Genomic DNA, 22,208 nt, shown 5'->3' with positions numbered 1-22,208 from the left:
CATTGGGGGTCGTCATGAAACGTGGAACAAATTTCGGATCGCAGATGACGTGGAATCACGAGTAGCCACTGACGTCCACCGGGTGCGTAGTTACGTCGGTACAGCACGTCGTCGCGAGTGGCGAAGTGCTCCACTTGCCGACGCAACGTGCGAGAAGGGGGGGAAGCCGTCCGCCCAGCCAGGATGTCTAGAATCGAAGCAACCCAAGGGTCCTTGCGTTGCTCAGATGGCATGTCGGCGATGGTGACGGCAGTGACATCACAGGTTATACTTTCGCAGCAGTCCGGGTCCGGGGGTAGAGGCGAACGGGATAGGGCGTCTGCGTCTGAATGTTTCCGGCCGGAGCGATAGACCACGCGAATATTATATTCTTGGAGGCGTAATGCCCATCGGGCGAGGCGACCGCTTGGATCCTTCAATGACGACAACCAGCAGAGGGCGTGGTGGTCAGTCACGACGTCAAAAGGGCGCCCGTACACGTAAGGTCGAAATTTTTCTATCGCCCAAATAATGGCGAGGCATTCCTTTTCAGTGACAGAATAGTTGCTTTCGGCTTTGCTAAGAGTTCGGCTTGCGTAGGCAACCACGTACTCTTGGAAGCCGTCTTTCTTCTGTGCAAGAATAGCGCCTAGCCCGACACCACTAGCGTCGGTGTGGATCTCTGTGGGTGCCGATGGGTCATAGTGTCGCAGAATAGGCGGCGACGTGAGGAGGTGGCGCAGTTCATTGAAAGAGTCGTCGCAGGTGGCAGACCAGGCTGAAAGGTCTCTGGAGCCGGCGAGGAGCTTGGTCAAAGGAGCGATGATCGTCGCGAAATTGCGGACGAAGCGCCGGAAGTAAGAGCAAAGGCCTACGAAGCTTCGGAGCTCTTTTATGGTGGTCGGTTTGGGAAACGCTGAAACGGCTGTAAGTTTGGCAGGGTCAGGAAGAATGCCGTCTTTTGAAACCACGTGGCCAAGGATCGTAAGCTTTCGAGCGGCGAAATTGCACTTCTTCAGATTCAGTTGCAGCCCCGCGGCAGTAATACACGCGAGGACTTTCTCGAGGCGGGTTAAATGGGTTGCAAAATCAGTTGAAAAGACGACAATATCATCTAAATAACAAAGGCAAACGTTCCATTTGAGGCCTCGAAGGATAGAGTCCATCATCCGCTCGAAAGTAGCTGGCGCGTTGCAGAGGCCGAAGGGCATCACTGTGAATTCGTAAAGCCCGTCGGGCGTGATGAAAGCAGTTTTTTCCACGATCGGCCTCTGCCATGGGTACCTGCCAGTATCCAGAGCGGAGATCTAAAGAAGAGAAAAATTCGGCTCCCTGTAGGCAGTCCAAGGCATCGTCAATGCGGGGCAGCGGATAGACATCCTTGCGCGTGATTCGGTTGAGACGCCGGTAGTCCACGCAAAACCTGATGGATCCGTCCTTCTTCTTCACCAACACAACTGGAGAGGCCCAGGGACTGCTTGACGGTTCGATTATGCCACGTGTCAGCATGTCGTCAACCTGTTCATTGATGGCACGGCGTTCGGTAGTTGACACACGATATGGACGCTGCCGTAATGGCGTCTCTTGACCGGTATCTATACGGTGTACAACAGATGACGCTCGACCTAAGGAAGGCTGATTGTGGTCAAACGAGGCTCGAAAACGCTGTAGGAGCTTGATCAGCTGTTTCTGCTGCCCAGGCGTGAGGTTACAATCGATGGACTTGCGGAATACATCCATAGGTTCATTAGCGTCAGTTGCGGGTGTAATGGCACAAGTCGGTAGAAATGGCTTGTCTGAATAGATCGGGTCTTCGAAAATACAATTTAAGGTCTCGAGGCTTCCCAGACACTCACCGCGTAGCAGGATGTACGGGCAAGCAGAAACGTTGCACGCATAAAGTACCGCCGAACCATTGGAAAAGTTGATGACGCCAAACGGGAGGACGATGGTTCGATGTTGCACACTAGCTATAGTGGGTTGGAACAGGAGCGTCGAGTTAGTGGCAGCAGGGGAAAACACAGGCACTAGGACGGCGGACAACGGCGCGATGCGGACGTCAGCTGCAGCAAACACTTTCGAGGGACTGTGGTGGTCGATATCGAGGCACGGATTCGTCAACGTGAGTTCAGCACGAGCGCAGTCGACGAGGGCCTGATGGGTAGAAAGGAAATCCCATCCTAGTATCACGTCGTAAGATGAACGTGGGAGAACAACAAAGTTGACGGCGTACCAAACATCTTGAATACGAACGCGTGCTGTGCACTGAGCTGTCGGCGCGATGAAATGGGAGGTGGCTGTACGCAGAGCAAGATTCGTAAGCGGCGTTGTAACTTTTCTCAAATCGCGACACAGTTTTTCACTAATTACAGAAACGACGGCGCCTGTGTCGACAAGTGCACGTACAGCAACACCTTCTACTAGCACATCAATTTCGTTGGGCGGAGAAAGAGGAGGTCTTAGAAAGTTCGACGACGACGCAGTTCTTGCCTCCGGAACTGCGGCTGTCAGTTTTCCTCTCGAGCGGGGCTCGTGCGCCGAAGCATCGGGGAGACAGATCGGCGACGGGGTGGTAATGACCGGCGAGAATCGACGGGGCGTCGTGGGAAAAATGAGTCGGTGATGGGAGAAGATGGTCGCTGGGGATTCTGGGCAGCCTGGTAATTTGCAGAATTCCCATGGTCTGGAGGCTGGAAGTTGCGACGGCGACAGTAGCGTGCTATATGTCCCACGAAACCGCATGCGAAACAGATGGGTCGATTATCCATGGTGCGCCATGGGTTAACGGCAGAAGGTGCAGGGGGCGAAACGGGATGGGGTGCCGTGTATGTAGGCAGCGTCGTAGGGTAGGAGGACCCGGTGCCCCGGTATGCGCCAGAGACAGGTGGGGCTGGGGGTCTAGCAACGACGGCAGCGTAGGTCAGCGGCGTAGGGACAGGTGGCGATGGAGGCAGTGCTTGCGTGACCTGTGTCTCAATGACCTGGCGTAGACGTGGGTCTAACGAGGTCACTGGCGCGGATGCTTCGGCCACAAGAGAAAGCTGACGCGCAACTTCCTCACGAATGAATTGTTTGATTTGGGGGAGTAAGACGGTGTGATCAGCAGCGACGTCGTGTACGAGGGCGGAAACTTCAGCCGTATCTTCTGCGGCCCTGTGCGTCGAGACACGCTGCTTACGCAACTCGTCGTACTCCTGACAGAGGTAGATAACATCGGTGACGGTCTGTGGATTCCTAGCGACGAGCATCTGGAAGGTGTCGTCGTCAACTCCTTTGATGATGTGCTTGATTTTGTCGCGTTCGGTTAGAGATTCATCGACGCGCTTGCAAAGGGATAAGACATCTTCAATGTAACTCGTAAAGGTCTCGTCCCTGCGCTGGACTCGACTACGGAGACGCTGTTCCGCGCGAAGCCGGCGCACGGCGGGACGGCCGAAGACCGCGGAGATGGTGGTCTTGAAGGCGGACCAGTTGGTAATTTCGCCTTGGTGGTTCTTGAACCAGAGGCTGGCCACATCAGCGAGGTAAAAGCGCACGTTTGTGAGCTGGTCGCAGGCGTTCCACTTGTTGGAAGCGCTTACGATTTCGTACTCGACGAGCCAGTCCTCGACGTCTTGTTCATCGTTGCCGCGAAAAATTGGTGGGTCGCGTTGCCGAGTCGCGCCAGTACAGTAGACTGTCGTTGGTGAGGCAGCTTGAGAAGGGCCAGGAGCAGTCATGGTGAACGGTGAGGGTAGCGTCCGATTGCGAAGTTCCAGGTTGATGGGAACCCCGGCACCTCCACCACTTAAAATAGAGGTGTTGTACGTCGAGAAAGGTTCAGACGTAGCTTGGCAAAATGTCCTTTATCAGGCAGGTCTGGCTAATGGCGAGCGGCGTGCGCGAGCTACTCCTGCAGCCACCAATCATCATCGTCTTCTTCGTTGCCCGCAGAGCGTCCGTTACTCAGATTCATTAATTCATTACAATTTATATATATAAATATATATATATATATATATATATATATATATATATATATATATGTATATATATATATATATATATATATATATATATATATATATATATATATATATATATATATATATATATATATATATATATATATATCATTTGTAAAGAGAAAAGAGAGCGACAGCGATATTTAGCTAATTTTGAGAATTTGATGCGATTGCCAGACCGCTTGCTGCGCTGCGATATTTCGCTCACGTGCACTCGGGAGCCTCGACTACCAATAGGCAGTGTTTCCTGACCATGCTTAGAAAGTTTTGCAGGACTCTTTTAACAAAACGAGCTTGATCTGTGGCCCTGGTTACTCCGGCACATTCCAGACACTGACAAAATACTTAGAACCGCCAAGTGGCGCGTGGGCTATTGGCATACCAGTGACATCGGTACATCATAAGTAAACACAGTAAGTAAATACAAAGAACGTAAGTTACCGGCGCCACAGTGACACCGAAACAGCACGAACACAATCCCAACAGTGAGAGCCGATGGGGAAACATGCTGAACGTGATTTCAGCAAGTGCGGCTGGCACAATATTTGAGAACAGTGAATTGCCGGCGTTTTCGGCTGATTAGCTGTTGTGACTGCTGGCTGTTGTGATCGGCCTCTACATCTTGGCGCCGCTTGGACGCGTTGGTCGGTTTCAGCTAGATCACCCCTGATTTGATACGGCCTTGCAGTGATTGCTGAGGTTGCCAGAATTGCCTACACTAAAGCAGTCGTACGTACTGCCAATGCTTCAGGGCCTTCGAGTCGCCTCGCCGGAAACCCTTTGAACACGTATGACCGAAGGAATAACTAGAAAGGAATATTTACTGTCTGGGTAACCTAGAAAGAGTGGTCACCTCTTCCTTACTTGGGTCGTCAGAGCACACCGGGAAATGAGCCGAAGGCCTAAGAACACGCATCTTCGGGGATGTATGTCACGTTACGCGGTGCCTTTTCCACCTTTATTTCTCGCACACCGCAGCCTGCTCGGTACCAATGCCACATCGATGAGTCAACTTTGTGCGGGGGATCCCACGTCATCGCACTGCGCTAGTTGTGCCATGTCGTAGCATGGTGTATTGTGTGTGTTTCTCTCTGGTCGTGCGATGAAATGAGTGTGTTTCTTCTCCCTTTTCTAGGCTGGAATAAAGGTGGTGCTTGACTTTCCCATTTTGGGGGTGAAGATTCAGACGATGATCTCATTTGACCTTCCTGGCTTCAATCGTTTTTCCCTGCAGGCAATCATCAAAAAACTAGGGTACAAAACACAAGCGAAGGCCCTCTAAAGATGCTTCCTTCATAATTGTAGGATCACGCTACGTCCAATATGTGAAATAGTGTAAATAAACGTTCCTGTTACCAGCTCCGGCTCTACCGCTCATCCTCGCCCTGAGAGTTGGATGGCTCAAGCTCAGAACTAATTCCCCCAGTCGCAACACGACGCAATAACACGGCCCAGATAAGCCACCGTTGTCAACGCACCATACAGGCACTTGAAAGATGCAAAACGGATTACACGAAAACCGTACGGGAAAGCTAGGACTGTGGAGGCAACTAGATTTGGTGGCAGTCTGGCAGCACTGGCCCTCAAGTCTGCAAGATTGCACACGTGCACAATAGTCTGCGTACTGTATCACTACAAACACGTAACTCACGTTCAAAACACTAAAAGAACGTGCTTACATCAATGAAACAAAAAATACAAGGGCATACACTTGACGTCATCCGCGAGAATAGCTAGCGTCGGGGTCACCGTTTTGGTGGTCCACGCGCTCGCCACGTAAGAACGAACTTTCAAAATGGCGCGGTGATAGTGTGGCCCCCGTGAGGTTTAAGGTTTAGTTAATACCCGCTATAACACGAGCTTCAGTTTAAGAGCCGCACCACCCGCCTCGCATTCGACTCCTCTCCGGCATACTCTTGAAGCTGTGCAACCATAGAGTCAATATACTGAATTTGGAGAGAAAGTTACTGCAACACATGAACGATTCATCCCCGATATTTTCTCAACCACGTTATAACCGTCATCCATTAAAGCAATTGTGAAATAAGAAGGCTATTCTAGTATTTGGCCACTATCCATCAAGGTAGATCTATAGGTATATTGCCATTATCCTTCAAGAGGAAGGTATATAACTGCTGTATTTTGCAGGTACTTAGCTACGGAGCAGAAACCTGGAGACTTACAAAGAGGGTTCAGCTTAAGTTGAGGATGACGCAGCGAGAAAGGGAAAGAAAACTGGTAGGTGTCACCTTGAAAGACAAAAAGAGAGCAGAGTTTATTAGAGAACAAACGGAGGTAAAGAATAAAATAGTTGAAATCAAGAAGAGAAAAGGGACATGGGCCGGGCATGTAGCGTGTAGACAGGACAACCGCTGGTCATTAGGGGAACTAACTGGATTCCCTGAGAAGGCAAGAGAGTTAGGGGGGAGATGAGGTTAGGTGGGCAGATTAGATTAAGACGTTTGCGGGTATAAATAAAGCAAGCACAGGACCGATAGAACGGGCGGAACATGGCAGAGGCTTTTGTCCTGCCGTGGACGTAGTCAGGCTGCTGCTGCTGCTCCTGATGATGATGATGATGATGATGATGATGAGTATTTGGCAGTGCATGAGGGGTAAATAAGGTAAAATGGGGACATAAATTGGGGGCTAGGCAAGATTCGGAAACATCCATAACGGGGAATTAGTAGTGCTCGGCTGCAGACCCGAAGGTCGCGTGTTAGATCAAGGTCGCGGTGGTCTAATTTTGGTGGAGGGGAAAAGGTACTGGCCTGCGAACGGTGTTGTGTCAGTGAAGGTTAAAGAAAAACATACGAGTAAATTTGCACAGCCCTCTACTATGCCATATCTGTTAATCATATTATGACTTTGGCACATAAAACTGAAGACAGTATCATTATATCTTTTCCGTATTCTGGTCTTAAGAATGCCCTAATATGGTTCCCATAAATGCTTGCTCTGCTAGCGCGCCCGGATAACCATGCGGTTATGACACTCGCTTCGCACCGTCGGTACCGGGCGTTCAGATCCTGACGTGTTATTTCGTTTCATTTATTTCATATGCTCTCATCCTCCTTTCCGCGTTCTGGCGCGTTGCTAGGTGACGAATCATGTCGGCATTTCTTGGTGAGGTTTTTGTGCGAACACCTAAGGCCCAACTTTTGGTTTAAACGTATTCGCTGGTAATAAAAGCTTGAGACCATTCAAATCTTTATACCTCTTAAGCATGCATGCATGCACGCGTGCACACACACACACACACACACACACACACACACACACTGTGACACACTGTGACACACTGTGACACACACACACACACTGTGTGACTCTCTGCGACGGGAACTTGTATCATGTAACTTAGATCCTCTGAAGACGGCTGCCGAAACTGTTAGGATTAAATATAAATTTATTGTTTTGTTTCCTATACTGCACTATTCTCGAAGTTTATAGGTTTTATTACGGTAGCCGGAAGAAACCTCCGATAATATATCTATTGTGATGTAACGGTGAAGGCAACCTTTATTAGGCCTAGAAGACACGATGAAGCGACTACGCTCAAGGCACAGAACTCAGACAAGCCAAGTCCCCACAGCAGAAGAAGATGACGAGCACTCATGATGATGAATACGTGTAAATATTGATGATGTGCTTAATGAATGCCTACACTAAGTTGGGTCCAAAGTAGTTAATGACGAAATATGTAGGGAAGAGACGGCCGAAAGCTTCTCGTGTGCGGCAGTGGCGGGTTTGTTAAGCGGCTCCAAAGAGAGCGGGCAACGCGAAAGTGCGTCGGCGTCTTGATGCTTGTTTCCCGACTTGTATGTGATAGTGAAGTCGTATTCTTGTAAGCGAAGAATCCAGCGACCAAGGCGGCCGGACAAGTTCTTGATTGTTGAGAGCCAGCACAAGGTGTGATGGTCCGTAACCACAGTAAAGTGGCGGCCGTGGAGATAAGGTCGAAACTTTTGTATCGACCATACGACCGCTAGGCACTCCTGTTCGGTAATGATATAATTCTTTTCAGCAGGGGTCAGTGCACGGCTCGCGTATGCGACGACTTTCTCACGTGAAGATTTGTCTCGCTGTAGGAGAATTCCACCAATGCCTCGACCACTAGCGTCTGTATGCAGGAGCGTAGGCGCGGTTTCGTCGAAATGGCAGAGGACTGGTTCGGATGTGAGTGCACACTTCAGTTGGGCAAACGCCGCTTCACATTCAGGAGACCACACAAAGGCGACGCTTGATCCGAGCAACTTGTGCAATGGTGAAGTTATTGAGGCGAAGTCTCGAATGAATTGGCGAAAATAAGAAGCGAGGCCGAGGAAACTGCGCAAATCTTTGGCTTTTTCAGGACGCGGGAAGTGTTGGACAGCGGAAATCTTGTCAGGATCGGGATGAATACCGTTCTTGCTTACGATGTGGCCTAACACTTTAATCGTCTTGCTCGCAAAACGGCACTTCTTGGTGTTCAGCTGAAGGCCTGCGTTTGCAAGGCACGTAAGAACTTCGTCCAGTCATTGCAAGTGCTGAGAGAAGGTTGACACGAAAATAACGATATCGTCTAAATAGCACAAGCAAGTCTTCCACTTCAAGCCTCGTAAAACTGTGTCGATCATCCGCTAGAATGTTGCTGGAGCATTGCAAAGGCCGAATGGCATGACGTTGAATTCATACAACCCATCTGGTGTTGAAAACGCTGTCTTTTCTTTGTCATCCTCGTGCATGGGTATTTGCCAGTAACCTGAACACAGGTCTAGGCTTGAGAAGTACTGAGCACCTTGCAGTGAATCCAAAGCATCGTTTATGCGCGGCATGGGGTAAACATCCTTGTGGGTAATCTTATTAAGTGCTCTGTAGTCCACGCAAAATCGCACGGAGCAATCCTTTTTCCTTATTAAAACAACAGGGGATGACCAAGGACTCGCGGAGGGACGTGTAATGTTCCGTTGCAGCATATCGGCTAAATTTTGTTCAATGATCTCACGCTCGGATGAAGAGACACGATATGGTCGACGGCGTACGATAGAAGTGCCATTGGTCTGCATACGATGCCTAATAGTGGACGTCTGTCCCAGAGATGAGGAATGGGCATCAAACAATCTCCTATGCTTTTGTAGCAAGGCAAGCAACTCATCTGTCTGTGAAGAGGTCAGTTCTGGACTAATAGTCGCAGCAAGAACAGAAACGCTTGATGAACGTCCAACAGAAGGAAGGTCAGAACACGCTGGCATAAGCGGGACAACAGAGACAGGTTGAGATTAAGAAACGAAAGCCATTGTGGTGCCTTTAGGAATGAGAATTTTCTCAAAAGCCTGGTTGGTAGCGTAGAGAAGTCCGGAGCCATTGTGGAATCACGCTAGACCTGAAGCAAGGGCTATACCTCTTGCGAGACAGCGTGCAGATGATTGGACAAACACGTCACCAGAGTCGATCGCATCAGAAGTGATGGCAACTATCCGCTGATGACCAGGTGGTAGCTTGGTCTCTTCAGCAGCGAGCAAGCGAACGGGCTTGTCATCCGCATACAGGGCATAGTCAGTTTCCATCATATGAACAACATTTTCTCGACAGCAGATGGAAGCGTTCGCCGTAGACAGAAAATCCCAGCCTAATATAATCTGGTGGGCACACGAATTCAGCACAGCAAACTGTACAAAATGAAGAATACCAGCTATGAAAACACGAGCGGTGCACATAGCGGCAGGTCTAATGGCGTCCCCTTGAGCAGCGTGCAGCGTAGGTCCATCATAAGGGGTGGTGACTTTTCGTAGACGTGAGCACAAAGAACGATCAATCAACGACAAAGAAGCACCACTGTCTATTAAAGCGTCCATGTACACACCTTCTATTAAAACAGCTATCATAATATGTGGATGGACTGGAGGAATTTCTGTCTTTTCGTTCGATGCAGCTTTTCCTCCAAAAGCTGCAGAGGTTAGTTTTCCGGGCGTTGGTTGGTGAATTGCGAGACAGGTCGCAATGGAGACGTGGAACGGCGGAAGGGTGAGGGTGAGCGGCGTCTAGTAGAGCGGTAGGAACTGGTTGGCTCAGATGTCGCAGTTGGAGACGGTGAGCGGCGTAGCGGCGGATCATAAGGACGACGTTGGAAAGCGTATCTGCTTGTCCCATCATCCCGTCCGTAGGTGTCGAGTCCACGACGCTCGTCCTGCTGACGCTTCCGACAGACGCGTGCAATGTGGCCCCGATAGCCGCAGTAATAACAGATTGGACGATGCGGCCGACACGGTGGGTGAAAGGGCTGGCTAGTCACACTCGGAGTTAACGAAGCCAGCGGGACAGGCGTCGAGTGTGCGGGCATCGGTTGTACCACGGGTGGTGAGCCAGCGAGGACTTGTGCGTACGTCGGTTGGAGTCGAGGTACTGGAGTGTCTACAAACGCTGGCCTGGTCATGGACGCCAACTCCTCTTTGATAACATCCCGCAAAACATTGTTGGAGGGGGGAGGTGGACTCGGTGTCATTGAGAGGCCGAAAGATTGCAGCTCTTCCCGTATAATCGTCCGGATCATGGCACGCAATGAGGCATCACTCGTGGTAGTGTTTTCAGAGCTGTCCGGCGGTAACCGTTGGGATTCAACTTCCTCTAGGCGTTGGCACGTGGCAACAACGTCAGCGACTGTAGTCGGGTTTTGAATGACCAAGGCATTGAACGCGACCGTGCCTATCCCTTTCTATAGATAACGAACTCTTTCTGATTCAGACATGGACGTGCTGAAACGGTGACAGAGAGCAAGCACATCCTCTATGTACGATGCGTAGAACTGAGCGCATTGTTGCTTGCGAGAATCCAGCGTCCTCTTCGCGAGAGCTGAATGAACCGCCGGGGTGCCGAAAATTTGGCGAAGCTGTTGCTTGAAACGTGTCCAGTCCGTAATGTCCATTTCATGATTGAAAAACCATGTTTTCGCTACGCCTGTGAGATAGAAAGAAACACGGCGAAGCTTGGTAGGATCATCCCAGTTGTTAGTGGAACTCGCTCAACTGAACTGGTCCAACCAATCCTCCACATCTTCACCTCGAAATCCGGCGAACGTGGGCGGCTCACGCTGGCGCGCGGTGATAATCAACGATGGATGGGCCGTGGTAGCCGGGGCCGTGGAGGTAGACGCAGAAGCGCCGGTTGGCTCGTCCTGAGGCATGTTACCAGACACCTGGCACAAACGACGACCTGAGCGCAGCTCCAGGAGGCAGATCGGGCTGCGCGAGGTACGGGGATCGATACCCCGCACCTCCACCACTTGTGATGTAACGGTGAAGGCAACCTTTATTAGGCACAGAAGACACGATGAAGCGACCATGCCCAAGGCACAGAACTCAGACAAGCCAAGTCCCCACAGCAGAAGATGACGACCACTCATGATGATGAATACGTGTAAAGATAGATGATGTGCTTAATGAATGCCTACAATTTATATATATATATATATATATATATATATATATATATATATATATATATATATATATATATATATAGGTGCACGTGTGTGTGTGTGTGTTTACAGGGTGCCCCTGCTATGTTTAACAAGGAATCGAAAATATGCCGGCACACGCAAACGCCACGAGGACGTGATCAAATGCATATTGCTCACTGGTGCCTGGAGTGAGTCGTACTATTCTTTGTGTTCTGATTAATCGCCTGATTAGTTCTCTTTTATTACCTAAATTTTTAGGCATATAAAATGGGTCGGGCATTCCAATGATAAACTTGTTCATTGGTTTGCAAGACGTCTGAATGAATAGTTTTGAGTTTTATGTCTGTTAATTTTTAGTGTTTTCCTAATAACTGCAAGTGTCCGCGAAAATGCAAAAAATACCTCGAGACAAGCCCGCACGATGATTCAAGTGTTCCCTATCGTTCTCAGTACGAAAGAGTATAGCATTTGCCTGATTGTGCTGTCTCGACAGGTTCGCAACAATAGTGGTGGCTTTGCAATAAACACGTTTCTATCGGCCAGAAAAGTGATAACCGCTGTTACTGCTTACCACTGTCATGAATTGGTCTGAAGAAAGCGTATCGTTCGTTGTATTTCGTGGACATATGTGATTAGCAAAAAACACTGATAATTTCCAGATATAAAGTTCAAAACTGTCTAATTGAACGTTTTGCAAACCAATCTAGAACTTTCTGATTTATATATTTTACGTGTCCTCATTTCTTCAGAAGTTAGTTAATTAAAAGGGTATAACTAAACAATTAATCAGAACACAAAAATATTCTGATTCACTTGAGACAATGGTCAGCAACATGCATTTGGTCGCGCCGCCATTGCGCGTGCTGGAATATTTTTAAACTCTGGCTAAAGATAGCTGGAGCACTCTGTATATCGGCGTGAAACATTTACATACATATTTAGCGTTAATTTATGGCCTGTTGCTCACTAAAAATTTACAACTTGGTCACCTCCCCTCCGCATGCTTCGCATAACGTCGATTTCCAACGTACGTGAGATCTGCCAGCAGTTTGTTATTTATTAGGATGTAAAATATCGGCAAGTGGTTTTTAGTTACTGTCCCATTCTTCTGTATTTTCGTTTCACTTTGTAAAGCTTATCATTCTGATATCGGTCAAACATTGCGTGGTTCTTAACAGTTTCTCGACTTCCACAGTTATCCTCACTATTTCAGCTGTATATGTCTGTAGTACTATAAGATGGAAGGATTTTATGATTTTCTCCCTCGGGACTGCGGTAAATGGCCTGCTACGATTTAAGAATGCCTTCAGTAGAGGCTACACCTCACACCTATAATTCTGTGAATATATTGCTTTCCCGCCAGATGAGAAATTGTAGTGTACGTTCTGAAAATATTCACGTCATTCCCCTTTCCCGAGTGGGGTCTGATTTCTAACAATGGGATCCACTGTTGGTAATTTTGGCTGAGCCTGCACTTGCTCAGGAAGCCCAAAGAAGCTGCTGAATTTCTTCTTGTATGATTTCCGCAACGAAGTTCACTCAAGGCTGTAGTGTACGTAACAGATGCGCAGCTCCTGCGGCGCGATCGTAGCGATGGTGTCCCGCAATTTGTCTTTGTCTGGCGAGTGAGCTTCGGAATAGCCTACAGACAAAATCGACTGTTTATACCCCTTTATCTGCATTAGGCCCAACTGACATCTGAAATGCTGTAGCTTCTGTGAAGAATTTTTATGAGAATCTTCAGCAAGTTGATCATCAATCCCGCGAACTGTTCTTGTTCCCTTTTCCCATAAGCAATCAGACTTTCTTCTCATCAGGCACCGCAGCATAGGCCAGGTGAAAAAGTCGCGTCGATTCCTTTGTGAATATCAGGACAATTTTATTGGGTAGCTTCAGCCCCATTTCCAGCAAAACAGTGGAACTTTTCTTGCGAACGACGCTTATAGATATGTCTAAGAATCCATAAGAAAACAGACCCTATGCTTGAATTCTAGAACCATCAGTTTGCTGCGTTATCCAAGCAAAAATAAACGTGACGCAGCTTGTCAGAGAGTGAGCTGTTGAAGATAGTGTCATGGTTGTACATTTTCAGCCAACTTTATGGGTCCTCAAAACACGATCACTGGAAAGTTGGTGACGCCCTTGGTTGGTGTGGCAGCCTATCGGTGTGGGTGCCATAGGTTCTGTCTTGACACTAGTGTGATGGGGAGCTATATATTGTGGCCAATTTCTGTCCACCTAGTGGACATAACCGCTTCGGCAGAGTGCGTTCACTTACAAGAAAGAGCTACGAGGCGTGATGCCATGGAGCTCTTAGCAACCTGGACGGATCAAACTTGTCAAAACATCGGCAGCGTAAGAAAAAAGAAAGCAGATGAATTGTTTAGTAACGTGAATGTTAACCAATTTGACAGGTTTGAACGTGTACATCAACGGTTTCTTTTTTTGAAAACGATGATGGGAATGCGTATATATCAAGCTTCCAGGTGTATTAGGCAGGCAACCACATTAAACCTGATTCGACGACTAACCTGGGCATGGCTTTTGAGATGGGCGTCTAAAAGTGGATTTCTGGGGACTGCCTTCATTGCGGTTAAGTGCATTAATCCCTTTGATTTGAGTCGAGAGTTGTGAAAGCTTCGTTACATCAAATTGACGTTGTGTAAGAACCGGAAACTGGGAGCGTGCTGCTCGCTGATCTTCTGCAAATGCGTGGCGGCTGAAGTAGACACTTCGAGAGTAGCTCCCCCTCATCATTGTCGCTGTCTTCCTAGTCCTGTCAGGCAAAGGCTCGTATTCTGGTGATGGTACCTTTAGATAACGGCTAGCTTGATGATTCTGGATGGCTTTGGCCTCTTGTTCACGGCTTGGGCTCAGTTCACCGCTTTTCGTTGGTGCGCGCAACAAGAACGAAACAGCACCTCTATAAGCCGTCACGTGATCGTTACGGGGAAGGAGGTAGTAGTCGGTCTGTTAAAGACAAAACTCTTCATTTATTGAACGTATGCGGAAGGAATGAATTCTCAAAGTTCAAGTACAGGTTTTACACTAATAGCGGCGATTCGAGTCGTCAGCCATCGACCATGTTATAGGGGGATGGGGGAAATGTGCAGGAATCTATACGTGTGTCATAGTACACGTTTTGTCAATGTCGCTTGAATTATACTCGAAAGTACTCAACCACATACGTTTGAGGTATGCAATGTTTGTAGAATTAACAGTTGTAGTAATTAACCAAACAGCTTTCAATGTGATGCGTGGTCTGCGCCGGGCAGTGAAGCATGTCACACAAAAGCCAGAAAGGTATAGTCCCAGTAGAATAAAAGACTACGTACACATGAAATCACAATTTTCTAAATCGGCGCGCGGGGCTGTGGACAATGCTTTTTTTTTGTTTCTGCAGTGCCTACCCCACATTAGCTGTAAGCTTTATTTAGGTTTGAATGACAATACAAGGACCAACCATACCGTGTGGCTAAATAGGTTAGGTATTATTATTTTTTGTGCTGTGAGTCTTTGCATGTTTCTGCAGAAAATGGTTGCCTGTGCATTCTACAGAGGTGTTTCAGTATCCCTACTCCCGATTGTAGGTTTACGAACGCAGCAGCTGCAAACTCGAACCTCTAGGAACGGAAAGCAATTAAAAATTTTATGTGGAACGTTGCGTTATTAGTAGACTATGTATTTGAAACTTTCGCTGAATTCAAACCACACTCCAATTATACAACTGTGCTAACTGCAATGTGAAGGGTGATAATTAACATAGCGTATATGTAAGAGAATGTACAATAGATCGCAAAACAAGCAGAGAAATCAATCGCTAATCGTTTTTCTAATAATGCTAACTACTATTTCTTCCGCTTTAGATGTCAAGAAACCACAATGTAATAGCATGCGTAATTTCAATGGTCCATTTACTCATCTATATCAAACGCTGCTCAAAAATCATTGACGAACACAGACATCTGTGTGCGAGCCGACTCGTTTATTCAAGTGACCTTTGCTAGGAATGAATCAGCACACTTGAATCCTCTTGAGGTGACCAAGGTCTGCACTCTTCGAGAAGGTCCTCAAGCTCCCAGATTTCGCCACCCTGCCATGAAAGTCAAAAATAAATAAATAAAAGAGACAAACAGCTAAAAATGCGAAAAGAATGCGTCCGTATAACGTTGAGTGAAAGGCACCGACGGAATCTAGAAACTCAGTGCACTATAACAGCGATCGAAAGCGCAAACAGGGACGTTGCATCTGCCGGTCTTATCATGTGAAGGGCTACGCGCTACGTGAGGCCGGTGACAAAACGTGAGAGTTGAAAAAACACCCCCTATGTCTCAGTGCACCAATCGTACGGTGAAAATCGCTGACGGAACAAGAGTAAAGGAACACTCACCAAGCGTCAGGAGGACATAGTTGAAGTAAATATTTTCGTGATGCAGTGTTTGATGGAATACTTCAGTGAAAGTTTAAGGAAATATTTTTTAATATTTTTGAATTTGACCTTTCTAACACACCTGCCTTTTTTACCCAGTTTGCCGAGCAGCATGTGCTCGCCTTTTCAACTGATACTCGGTGCAAGTGGCGTCAAGATTTCTGATGTATGTCAATGGCTCGTGAGCACTCAAATGTCTTTTCGCGTTGGTGTCAAATATATATATATTATGACGTATGGATTCAGACAGCGTTTATTCAGACAAGGGCTCAGCAGCGAATGGGCAGACTGAGTTAGAGTGCGCACACACCCGATCATGATTGGTGGGACACCCAGTGAAGATGAGGACAAGGACCCAGATGGATGATGATGATTATAATATTGCATATATGAGAATAAGCGCATAATGAATGCCCACACTGATTCCCCCACATCGAAGCAGCCGACCTGGCCGTAGCAAGTCAATATGGCAGAGAACGTCACCTGAAGGGCTTCATGAGAGACACGTACGTGCACGATCTTTATGGTGCGGTGATGGCGGTCTGTTGGGACGACAAGTGGTGTCACACAATAATTAACGGGCGAAGTCTGTTCGATAACTATGTAAGGCTCAATGAAGTGTGGCTGAAACTGGTCACACAAACCAGGTGTACGAATAGGTGTAAACAGGAGCACCTCGTCACCAGGTCGGAAAAATACAAGGCGATTGGATGCGTCATAAATGGCTTTTCGATCTTGCTGTCACGCTTCCGTGTTGATGCGAGCATGATGGTGACACCAGGCTAGTCTTGAAATGTATTCCTCGCTGGAAGACGGAGTCAAGTTGACGTCACTGTTGAAAAAGGAAACGTCGAGGAAGAAAGTAGGGGAACGTCCATAAACGAGGTAGAATGGCGAATAACCAGTGGTGCGCTGAACGGCCGTGTTTTAGGCAAAGGTGAGGAATAGTAGAAGAGTATCCCAGTTTTTGTGATCTGGGCTGATGTAGACGGCTATCATACTAGCAAGAGTACGGTGAAACCTCTTGGTAAGACCATTGTTCTGAGGGTGGTAGCTTGAAGCTGTCTTGTGTGTTATTCCAGAGGCGCGCAATAGTTCGTTTAACACTTCTGAAAGGAACACCTTTCCACGGTCACTCAGCAATGCACAAGGGGCACCGTGGCGCAGATTTATGGTGCGCAAATCGAAGTCGGGAACTTCCGAAGTAGAGGCAGTTGATACAGACGTTGTCTCCGCGTAGCGTGTCAAGTGGTCTACGGCGGTCACTATCCATCGTTTGCCAGTATATGTGACGGGAAGAGGGCCATAAAGGTCAATACCTACAACTTCAAATGGCGTTTTGAGGCACGGAATCAGCTGCAGAGGCCCGGCCGGTGCAGATGTCTGGATTTTATGACGCTGACATGAGATACAGGAACCGATATAGCGCACGATGCTAGTATAAATACCGGGCTAGTAGAGGTGACTTCGAATGCGGTCTTGAGTTTTTTTTTGAATTCCAAGATGTCCAGCAGTCAAACCATCGTGGAAGGCTTTAAGCACGTCAGGTCGAACAGAGTCTGGTAATACGGGAACCCAGCGTTGGCCATCAGGGTGGTAGATGTGACGGTACAGAACTCCATTCTCCAGCTTAGATCGCAAGAGTTGACGACAGATGCCGTGCGTTAGGTGGATGGGTAGCTCCTGAGAGCTGGTTCATAATACGCCTACAGTACGGATCAGACAGCTGGCAGGAGTGAAGTGTGCGCTTGTCTTCCGATAATAGCTGGTCTATTGAGGCGAGCGCGGGCGCTGTAGTAGAAGTGATGGCCGAACTTTGACCGATGCTCATCTGGGTATTGGGTAGCGGGCAGCGCGATAGGGCGTCAGCGTCTTGGTTTGTTCTACCTAACTGGTATATTATATCGAAGTCATACTCCTGTAAACGTAGAATCCACTGACCCAAGCGTCCAGACAAGTTCTTCAACGTGGAAAACCAGCATAGGGCATGGTGATCCGTAACGATCGTGAAACGACGGCCGTGAAGATAGGGACGAAACTTTTGCACTGACCAGACTACAGCCAAGCACTCCTGCTCAGTTATGGTATAGTTCTTCTCGGTCGCAGTGAGTACTCTACTGGCATATGCAACTACTCTCTCTTGTGAAGAGGTGTCGCGTTGGAGCAGAACGGCACCTATACCGCAGCCGCTAGCGTCCGTATGTAGGATGGTCGGTGCGGCCTCATCAAAGTGGCTGAGTACAGGTTCGGACCTTAGGGCACACTCTAACAAGTCGAATGCCGTTTGACATTTTTCCGACCACAGAAAGGGCACGCCGGAAGCAAGAAGCTGGTGCAGTGGAGCCGCTATTGATGCGAAGTTTTGTATAAGATGGCAAAAATAGGAGGCGAGACCAAGAAAACTTCGCAACTCCTTCGGCCTTTTGGGGCGCGCAAAGCGAAGCACCGCAGCTATTTTGTCCGGATCCGGCTGAATTCCGTCTTTGGTGACAATGTGGCTCAAAACCTCAATAACGTTTGTGGCGAAACGGCATTTTTTTGTTGAGTTGTAGACCAGCGGCGGCAAGGCACATCAGAACGTCATCCAAACGTTGCAGGTGCTGAGGAAACGTTGATGAAAAAAATAACGATGTCGTCCAAGTAGCAGAAACAGGTCTTCCATTTGAGGCCACGCAGCACGGTATCGATCATGCGATGAAATGTAGCGGGCGCGTTGCACAGCCCGAAAGGCATAGCGTTGAATTCGTATAGCCCGTCGGGGGTTACGAATGCCGTTTTCTCTTTATCCTCTTCGTGCGTAGGAATTAGCCAGTATCCTAAACGCAGGTCAAGGCTGGAAAAGTATTTCGCACTTGTAGAGAATCAAGGGCGTCGCCAATGCGAGACATTGGGCACAGATCCTTGCGAGTGATCTTGTTGAGCGCCCTGTAATCGACGCAAAAGCGCACGGAGCCATCCTTCTTACGAACCAGAACCACAGGCGACGACCATGGGCTAGATGAAGGGTGAATTACCTCACGTTTGAGCATGTCAGCTACGTTTTCTTCGATAAGTTTTCTCTCAGCAGGAGACACGTGGTAGGGCCGGCGACGTACAACAGATGTTCCGACTGTGTAGACTCGATGCGTTGTAGAAGTAGTGCAGTCCAACGTCGAGGAGTAAACATCGAAGGAACTTGCATGTTTCTTTAACAAAGAAAGTAGTGGTTGCGTCTGTGAAGGTGTCAAGTCATCGCTAATGGCTGCAGTAAAGGCGGAAAAAGAAGCAGGCTCACCCCTGGGGCTGTCGTTGGAGGAGACGGCATGTAGTGGAACGATGCACGCAGGCTCGGGATTCGTCACGCAGGCCACCGTGGTGTTCTGAGGAAGTAGAATTTTTTCGGGTATTGTATTCACAGCGGTGACAAGTGCGGAACCATTGGGAAACCGAACTACACTAGAAGCGAGAATGATGCCTTTAGCGACGCAACTAACTGATGGTGAGACCAAGACGTCGCCATGGTCGATGTCCTTGGAGGTAATAGTTGCAATTCGCTCTTGACCTGCTGGTAATTTGGTATCTTCCGCAGCTGTCAAACGAAGTGGCCTCTGGGGGTCATCGTTGAGCGTGTAGTACGTGTCGGTGGGGTAAACGACAGGCTGGCCACAGCAAACAGCCGTGGAGGTAGAAGAAAGAAAATCTCACCCTAAAATTAATTGGTGAGAGCAGTCAATCAGGACGGCGAACTGCATGTGGTGTCGGATACTATGAAAAAAACGTGGGCTGTACAGAGAGTGGAAGGGCGAATGGTATACCCCTGGGCAGCAACCAACGTAAGTCCATCGTAAGGGGTCATCACTTTTTTCAGACGTTGGCCTATGTCAACACGCCTAACAGAAAATGCCGCACGTACCCGTGTCCATCAGAGCATCTACGTACACTCCTTCCACTACCACCGAAATCATGTTGCACGGGCCTGGTGAAAGAATATCAGTACTAATTTGGAATGCAGTTTTTTCCCTAGAAACTGCATCACTTAGTTTTCCTAATGACTGGCAGTGACGAATGAGGCAGGCCGAAGTGGGAAGGAGGAGCGGCAAAAGGGTGATGGTGAACGGCGTCTGGAGTTACGGCTGTTCCGAGGTGCACTCGATGTGGGCGGAGAGGGAGACCGGTGTGTAGGTGATGAATGGCGTTGACCTTGATAGTAAAAAGTATCTCGTTCACGCATACCGTAACCGCGGCGTTCGTCTCGCTGGCGCTTGCAGCAGAAACGAGAAATGTGGCCGCGTTACCCACAGTAATAGCAAAGTGGGTGAGATGAGCGCCAGGGGGAAGGGTAAAAACCATGCGGAGTACCTGAAGAAAGTGCGATCAGGAGTGCAGGGGAAGGGTCAGGTGGGATCGAACGAAAGTTGAGGGGCGAAGCGGCAGCGACCGATGCGTACGATGACAGCGGTAACGTCGTAATTACCTCGCTGGGAGGCATAGCAGCGACCTGTGCGTAGGTTCGTATGGGCCGAGCCGAGGGTGACTGGACGTGTGCCGGAGAGTTCAGAGATGTTAACTCCTCCCTGATAATGTCGCGTAATGCCGCTCCAGTAGACTGTGAAGAACACGGTGGAGAAGGTGGGAAACCAATGTTTTGCAACTCGTCACGTACTATGTCTCTTACGAGGTCATGGAGAGGTCTGTTAGATTGTTCGCCTATGTCTGGTTGTTGGCGAACCAAGTCCAGAGTATCGAGGCACTGACATGTCATGACAACGTCAGCTATGGTAGCGGGATTCTGAGCAACCAGGGCATTGAAGGCAACAGGGCCTATACCCTTCAACATGTGGCGTACTTTGTTGGACTCCGGCATAGATAAATTGGCCCGCCGGCAGTGCGCAAGAACGTCCTCGATGTGCGACATGTACGGCTCACCGGAATGTTGTTGGCGAGCGTCGAGGGCTCTCTTCGCGAATGGGGACCGAATAGCTGGTGTGCCGAAAATGTAACGGAGCTGCTGCTCGAAGGTCACCCAGTCTGGTATGTCGATGACGTGGTTAAAGTACCATGTCTTCGCCACACCGGTCAAGTAGAAAGACACGTAACGGAGCTTGGCGCTATCGTACCAGCGATTAGCAACACTCACGCGGCTGTACTCATCGAGCCAGTCCTCCACGTCTTCCCCACGACGACCGGCGCATAGAGGGGGATCACGTTGGTGGCTTTGTACGTAAATGAGAGGCGCGGCTGAGCACGGCGGGGGAGAGATGCCAGCAGCGCCAGCAGGCTCGTTCTGTGACATGCTGCCAGACAGGGGGGGGGGGAGGGGCAATCGTTCGTCTGAACACAGCTCCGAGGTGTCGGGTTAGGTGGGAGTGGACCAAGGACCAAAAATCCACATCCACCACGTATGACGTCTGGGCTGAGACAGCGTTTATTCAGCCAAGGGTTCAGCAGCGAACGGGCGGTCTGAGACTGAGCGCGCACACACCCGATGATGATTGTGGTGACACCCAGTGATGATGATTGATATGTGGGGTTTAACGTCCCAAAACCACTTCATGATTATGAGAGACGCCGTAGTGGAGGGCTCCGGAAATTTCGACCACCTGGGGTTCTTTAACGTGCACCCAAATCTGAGCACACGGGCCTACAACATTTCCGCCTCCATCGGAAATGCAGCCGCCGCAGCCGGGATTCGAACCCGCGCCATGCGGGTCAGCAGCCGAGTGCCTTAGCCACTAGACCACCGCGGCGGGGCGACACCCAGTGAAGATTATATATATATATATATATATATATATATATATATATATATATATATATATATATCGGTTGTATAAGAGGGACAATTATTCAGCTGCCCGCTCATAATAAGTTCACGTGCTACGTGACGCCAAACATGCGAATAAGAGTGTTTTCAGACTCGTTGTTTGGCCTATAGATGGCGCTGACTGTCACTCCTACTTCTAAATTCACATATAAACCCCAAAAAGTGGATGGAGGGAAGGCCGCTGTGGTAGCTCAGTGGTTAGAGCATCGAACGCGTTATTCGAAGGTCGTAGGTTTGATTCCTGCTCACGGCTGGTTATTTTTTCATCCAATTTTCTTTCTTCTTTCTTCCTATTTACATTCCATTGGTTTTAATAACTTCCCCTGTACATTCCTTGGCATTACTGTTTGTTAGATCTCATTAATATTGTGTTAAAACACGGAAAAACGAGCCCTTAGGTATACACTTCTTTCCCTCATTTCATTGAACGAGGGTCTCGTACTGGCAGACTTGGTGTGGTTAGGTTGTATAGGAGGGACAATTAATCAGCTGCCCGCTCATATTATGTTCACGTGCTACGTGACGCCAAACATGCGAATAAGAGTGTTTTCACAC

At 48.6% G+C, this 22,208-nt stretch overlaps 1 protein-coding gene across 1 annotated transcript in view; it reads right to left on the bottom strand.

Annotated features, from left to right (window-relative positions):
* Positions 1 to 15,385: 15,385 nt before the first annotated feature.
* The window catches only part of LOC142777188 (antimicrobial peptide microplusin-like), a 70,926-nt gene continuing 64,103 nt past the window's right edge, over positions 15,386 to 22,208 (bottom strand). Inside the window, exon 5 of the mRNA XM_075881501.1 lies at positions 15,386 to 15,514. Coding sequence (XP_075737616.1) covers positions 15,425 to 15,514 — 90 coding nt within the window. The 3' untranslated portion in view covers positions 15,386 to 15,424. The remainder of the gene's footprint in view (positions 15,515 to 22,208) is intronic.

This window comes from Rhipicephalus microplus, chromosome X, assembly GCF_043290135.1.
Source record: "Rhipicephalus microplus isolate Deutch F79 chromosome X, USDA_Rmic, whole genome shotgun sequence".
NCBI lineage: Eukaryota > Metazoa > Arthropoda > Arachnida > Ixodida > Ixodidae > Rhipicephalus > Rhipicephalus microplus.
This window is presented reverse-complemented; position numbering and strand designations above follow the sequence as displayed.